Source organism: Gossypium hirsutum, chromosome A03, assembly GCF_007990345.1.
Source record: "Gossypium hirsutum isolate 1008001.06 chromosome A03, Gossypium_hirsutum_v2.1, whole genome shotgun sequence".
NCBI lineage: Eukaryota > Viridiplantae > Streptophyta > Magnoliopsida > Malvales > Malvaceae > Gossypium > Gossypium hirsutum.
In genome coordinates, this window is record NC_053426.1 from 67,920,640 (window position 1) to 67,927,057 (window position 6,418).

Consider the following 6,418-nt stretch of genomic DNA (forward strand, 5'->3'; position numbering starts at 1 on the left):
TCAGGGCCGAGCTCTCGAAGTGGATCCGCATTGGACTTATCATCTAACCCACCATCATATACAACGTATGAGGTCCCCTCGCCGGTGGACGTCATAGAGAGTACATCATCCCTTCTTGTGTACGTTTCGTAACGTCCCCAATCAGATGTGGATTGCCAACTACTAGAAGTTGATGTAATTCTCCAGTTCGTATTTCCAGCATCGAACATCGACCCACCGAGGTGCATGTCTCATCCACTATCTGAGTGTTGTACAGGAGTTGTTATTCTATACTGCCACCAAACACGAGTATTTTGATGTTCTTTCTCCCACTAACGAAGTTTTAGGTAGAGGCCGTGTATTCCTCTCGAACAACAGTAGATGTTGAAGTCGCAAATTCTTCATTTGGTGATGAAAAATGTACATAGAACTTAAGATAGGGTGATCCTCAAAGCTACGACCACCTTTGATATCAAATGAGTCATATGTCACGGGATCAACCAAAGCACAAAATCGATACTTAATAGACAAAACTCTCATTGGCATCGTTCTGAAGATTTTACACCTAAGTTTTTTACGAAGTTTTGTCAAATTTATGTTCTGTTAAAAACCAGTCGCGTTGTGTTCTCTGATAAAAAAATGTTATTCTCGGTGTCACGGACCTCACCATATAGTAATTAACAACACTGATACATTCACTCATATTCAATTTCTATTCTGCTTAGCTTCTCTAATTTTTCTTACTGTAACTTATGCAACAAGAAAATGAAATTTGGCTCATTTATAGCTTAAGGCCAAGCAAGAACTACTGTAGAAAAAGAGCGTCCACGTGGGAGCTTTCTTCAGTAATTTTGCTGACAATGAATCCTGCTTAAAACGTTTTTGACACTATTTTTTCAGAATCGTCTTCTCAAAAGTATTTTTTCAGGAACTATTGTAGAAAAAGAGCGTCCATGTGGGAGCTTTTTTCAGTAATTTTGCTGAAAGTCCATCCTGCTTGAAGCATTTTTACACTATTTTTTCAGAACTGTCTTCTCAAAATTATTTTTTCAGGAACTACTGTAGGAAAAAAACGTCGATGTGGGAGCTTTTTTCTAGTAATTTTGCTGACAGTGCATCCTCCTTAAAGCGTTTTTTACATTATTTTTTCAGAACTGTTTTCTCAAATTATTTTTTCAGGAACTACTGTAGAAAAAAATCGTCCATGTGAGAACTTTTTTCCAGTAATTTTGCTGACAGTGCATCCTACTTGAAGCGTTTTTGACACTACTTTTTCAGAACCATTTTCTCAAAATTATTTTTTAGGAACTATTGTAGAAAAAGAGCGTTCATATGGGAGCTTTGTTTAGTAATTTTGCTGACAGTACATCTTGCTTGAAGCGTTTTTAACATTTTATTTTCAGAACTGTCTTCTCAAAATTAATTTTTCTGAAACTACTGTAAAAAAAATAAAATTCTTCTTGTCAATATAATTTTTTCTAAACTCTTAACCTAAACCCTTTTACAAAAACCCTAAAAGTTAAACACAAAATTATTTTAAAAAAACTAAACCCTAATTTAATTAATTTTTTTTAAAAGCTCTAAAAACTAATTTAATTAATTTGTTTAAAACTCCTAAAACCTAATTTATTTTTTTAAAAAAATTCTAAACCCTAATTTATTTTTTAAAAATTTTAAACCTTAAATAAATAAAACCTTAAATTATTTTAACAAAACACTAACACTACAACCCTAAAACCCTAAATCCACAAACTCTAGACACTAAACATGCAAATAGCCCTAACCCTAGAAAAACAGGAGCTAAAACGTGTCCATGAGGAAACGACTTTGCCACGTCAACAAAGCGCGTCCACGTCAGCTCGTTTTCTGCTGATATAGCAAAATACTCAATCAGAAACGTGTTTTGCTAAAATTTCACCTTAAAACACTCTTATATAGATACGTTTTAATATTTTCGGCTCATTCCAATAAATAATAAAAAAAATAATATTTCCATAAATAAAATTAAAAATAAACCTTTAGGATATGTTTGGTTCAGTGTATTACCTAATACAATACAGGCCGAATACGCGCGTATTACATGACGCCTCTAATCCGGCGTTTGGTTCACTGTAATAGGCATTACGGGCGTAAACCAATCCCGACCTAATCCCCTTTTTCGCTGCTTTTGTAATCCCTTCCCAAATCCCTGTAATACCTATTACGTCCGCCTTCCGTCCCCTACTCTCTGTTTTACCCTCCCTCCCTACCCGACCCTCTCCTATTCTGTCCTCAAAATTTCTCCTTCCATCTCCCACCGTTTTTGTTTATTATTCTGTCCTCATCGTTTCTTCAGTCTCTGTCTCCTCCCATTTCCTCCCAACCCTATATGCAACTCTCTACTGCTCTTCAATATTTTCACAAAATTGGAAATACCTGATAGCTGAATCCAGTGAATCCTTTGAAAGTGAAGCGTTTTTCGGGTCATCACCTCTAATCCAATATCGGGTAAGTTTTATTTCGGACCGAAATTAATCTGCCAATTCTTTTGTTCGACAATCTTTTATCAAATATTTTTGCATGGTACAGTCTGAAGCTTTGCTAACTAGGGATGGATTGTTTGACAAAAGTGTTTATGGAACAGAGAAGAAGAAAGCCAGTTCATCTTCCAAATCCAAACGAAGAGGAGCCCTCAAAAGAAATAATGGTAATATGTTTTCTTTGAAATTTTTGGGTAGAATAACTCTTATATAATGTTGGGTGAGTTTGTTTGAGTTGTAAAACTTCTTTCACATTGACATGTGGAATCCCATGAAATTATTCTTTTAGACCGTGCTATTTTTTTTTAATTACTTTTTTTAAGAGATAAGAGCAAGGTGCAGAACTAGGAATTAGTTTCTGGGAATGCCTTTCTGCTACTGTTTCTGTAATCTGAAATTGTGCATTGGAATGCGAAGTCATGTTGGACTATTAGATATTTGTTCCAACAAGTTTTTAATGTGATTTCTGTGTATGAAGTTTTCAGTAGTGGAGGTAAAACTGTTCCTTGGACCATAGTGTCCTGACGGTGAAAAAACAAGTAGTGAATTTGTGCTTATATGCTAGGCTGACAAACAGTTGATCGTTTGCTATTTCACTGTTCATTTGGTCATGTCTAGCTCATTGTTTTTTTGTTCGTTGGTGGTTTTTGGGTGATTCCTAAACTTTGGTTGACTTTGTTACCAAGTTGGATGGATGTGTTTTTGGAGAAATAATCTACTGTCTTGGAAGACAATGGTCTTGCAGACTCATTTCTCATGAATTTCTACGTTTCTATTGATGTCTTAGATCTATGGTGTTGGGCAGTTGTCCTTTCTTATGCTTCATTTTATATAATTCCTGTGCATTGAATGAACTGTTGTTTCTTTTGGTGTATTATTATTGGTAAAGGGGGGAAATATGGTGCTATTTTCAAGAAAATTGGACAGAAATCATTGAATGAGCAAAATTCTGAGTTCTGTCTGTGTTTTTTATTAGTCGCTGTTTATAAAAGCAGAGCCACTTCTATCATGTCATTGAGCAACATTTTGTATTCAAAGTACAAAAATTACCTTCCATCTACAAGACTCTTCTTAACTTTTAAATTGTTAGAATGCTGACTCCATCACCTTTCAACTACTTGTGTGTCATTCTGATGTTGTTTTACATGATATGTAGAATCAAGCGGCAAAATGAAGGTGTATCATGGTTATTTGGCCAGTTCTTATCATACAGCAATCATTTCTGGGTTTTCTCTGATTTCATCCTATTTGGAAAGTGTGGCATCATCAGGGAATAGGGTAACGCTCATTCTCTTTTCTTTGTGGAATATTTGGTAGATTTTTGCCCTCCACCTATTTAGATATCTGTAATTGTTGTTTTGCTCGTCTTCATCAGATGTTGAAAATTTATGGTTGCCAGTTTTAAGTATATTTGGTGGTCATTTGATGTGATTGTTGTGTATTGGGAATAGACCTACTTTAGCCAACTTTCAGATTTGGAGGTCTAATCTTTGTAGCATAATGTTTGTCTTGTTTCAAATCGTTGATGCTTATTTTCTTTGATGCACTGCACTACTGCTCATGTCAGAAGTCATCTTTCTCAGGTTAAAGCAGTTGTGATAGGTCTTGGTGCGGGCTTACTTCCTATGTTTCTTCATGGATGTATGCAATCTATGCAAATTGAGGTAATTCTTACGTTACCCTGTCAAAGACATGTTAAACTATCTTTCAAAAGGAATTGCTTTGTTAAAAATTTTATTGAATCTTCTGATTGATTTTGAAGTTGACTTCACTTGATGGAAATAGTGCAATGGAATTTTTGTGCACAGGGAGTGGAGCTAGATCCTGTTATGCTTAACCTTGCAAGAGACTATTTTGGTTTTACTGAAGATAAACGAATGAAGGTAACTGACTGTATCTCAGTGCATTTTTAGTTTGAAGTGATTAATCCTTTCCTGAAAAATTAGTACCATTGTCACTGAATAGCTTGTTTCCAATAATTATCAAATTGTTTTTGTTTCATCCTTAAACCTGGCTTCAATATAACTCAACTTGGGAAATATTCTTGATTCATAATTTGACCTTCATAGGCGTTTATGGTCAATGATGCCAAACCTTCCAATTATTGTCATTAGAGGCTGGATTGTTTGGTCTAATTAGGAAACCTGTGAGGCCCTGAATATTATCAAGCCTTAACTGAAAGTTTCTTATGAACTTTCTTAAACCCTCTTAGGTCAATTGTCTAACTACACACAAATATTTATGTTATTATCAAGACGTCAGCCGTATAGGAAGTATCTTCAATGTCTTAGGTATAATAATAAAAGTTGGAAAAGATAGAATGAATATGGTAGGAAATTTATCTGTTTCACCTTTTCAAGAATGCATTTGTAAAAGAATTGTAAGATGACAGATATAATATATATTTTAAATAGAGCTTCAAATATTTTCGCCTTCCAATTTTTTAGGTACATATTGCTGATGGCATCCAGTTTGTCCGGGACTACAGAAACTTATTTTCAGCTGGCAATGAAGTGCTCCTTTCTTCCAACGGAAGTTGCAAACTTTCAGATGCTGAAAGCAGAAGTACCGCTATTGACATAATTATTGTTGATGTGGACTCTTCTGACTCAAGGTGAATTGCTCTATTAACGGCTACAACAATTGTTGTTGCAAAGCGGAAAGCTTTTAAATACATCTTTTAATCACCTCTGTTGTATTGTCTTTATAGCTCTGGACTGAGATGTCCTGCTGCTGATTTTGTGGAAGATTCTTTTCTTCAAAACGTAAAAGATACTCTTTCCGAGCAAGGTCTCTTTGTTATTAATTTGGTCTCAAGGTCTCCTGCCATCAAGGATGCAGTTGTCTCAAGGATGAAAGAGGTGAGATTAAGAACATAAATACTCGCTAATCAAAGTTCATCTCTTGTTTCATGGTTCTATACTCTCTCTATAAATCTAATGTAAATATATTTAAAAGCTTCTTATTACTATTTATTTCTATGTTGGTCCGACTCTTTTTTCCTTAAGTACCCATGTCCGACCTTTATCTTTACATGGATTCAAGGATATGACCCTCCTAGGAATGTTTACTGCATCCCATGTAGTCTAATGCTACTATTTATTTTTATAAATTTAACTTCGTTGATTGTTTTAACCATCGGGAACTTATTATGTGGATTTAAGAATTTAGAAAGCTAACAGTAGTTCTTGGATTAACTAATTTTTCGTTCTCCATGCTTACAACATTTATGTAGCATCGAACCATGCAAATCTCATTGCAATTTGGTTATGTTATGCTCATCATTCAGGTTTTTAGCCACTTATTTTGCATTCAGCTGGAGGGAGAGGTCAACCTAGTACTTTTCGGTCTTTGTTCGGAGTCTCACATTGAGGAGGATTGCATACCTGATGCTGCCCTTAAACTTGATAAATTGCTCAAGTCCGAACATCCCGAGATAAGCCAGAGCATCACAGATGCAGCAAAGAAGCTCAAACGTTTAAAGTGAAGACCGTTTGATAACAAAGTTTCCCCTTTAATGTATTCTCAAGTAACTCGAGAGCAAGCTTTTGCAGATTTTGAAGCAAATGGCATTGAAACTGGGTGACTGAAGATTGCGCCACAGAATGAGAAAAGTCCGAGGTGGGTTTTTATTTCTTTTCTTTGAATGGTATGCATTCTTACCATTAAATATCAATGTTCAAACTTTTTGATGTTGTAAAACTATATAACATATGGATTTTAATGTACAATTTCATTTTCATCTAACCTTTTCTTAATATAAGTTAATTATGTTTATGCATAATATAATTCTCAAGTTATATATTGATTTTAGTAAATTCATATAAGAACATTTTATTATTAAGAATTTTATGAAATTATATATCACTATATAATTATATTTAATATTAATTATTTTAAATTGTATAAATTCATATAAG

The 6,418-nt window shown here is 34.4% G+C and overlaps 1 protein-coding gene across 1 annotated transcript; it reads left to right on the plus strand.

The window, feature by feature from the left end:
• Nucleotides 1-2,542: 2,542 nt before the first annotated feature.
• On the plus strand, nt 2,543-6,158 carry LOC107887913 (eEF1A lysine and N-terminal methyltransferase). The gene is made up of 7 exons (XM_016812130.2): nt 2,543-2,665; nt 3,655-3,776; nt 4,082-4,162; nt 4,307-4,381; nt 4,946-5,112; nt 5,209-5,359; nt 5,788-6,158. Exons 2-7 carry the CDS (start codon nt 3,669-3,671, stop codon nt 5,983-5,985), a joined length of 780 nt encoding a protein of 259 aa, XP_016667619.2. The 5' UTR covers nt 2,543-2,665; nt 3,655-3,668; the 3' UTR covers nt 5,986-6,158.
• The last annotated feature ends 260 nt before the right edge of the window (nt 6,159-6,418 follow it).

Bases quoted from the DNA above. Each gene is read 5' to 3' on its own strand.
- LOC107887913 (XM_016812130.2), top strand. From the start codon at position 3,669: ATGAAGGTGTATCATGGTTATTTGGCCAGTTCTTATCATACAGCAATC. The intron at 4,382-4,945 runs GTAACTGACTGT...CCAATTTTTTAG, and splicing joins CTGAAGATAAACGAATGAAG to GTACATATTGCTGATGGCAT. The intron at 5,360-5,787 runs GTGAGATTAAGA...CTCATCATTCAG, and splicing joins TTGTCTCAAGGATGAAAGAG to GTTTTTAGCCACTTATTTTG.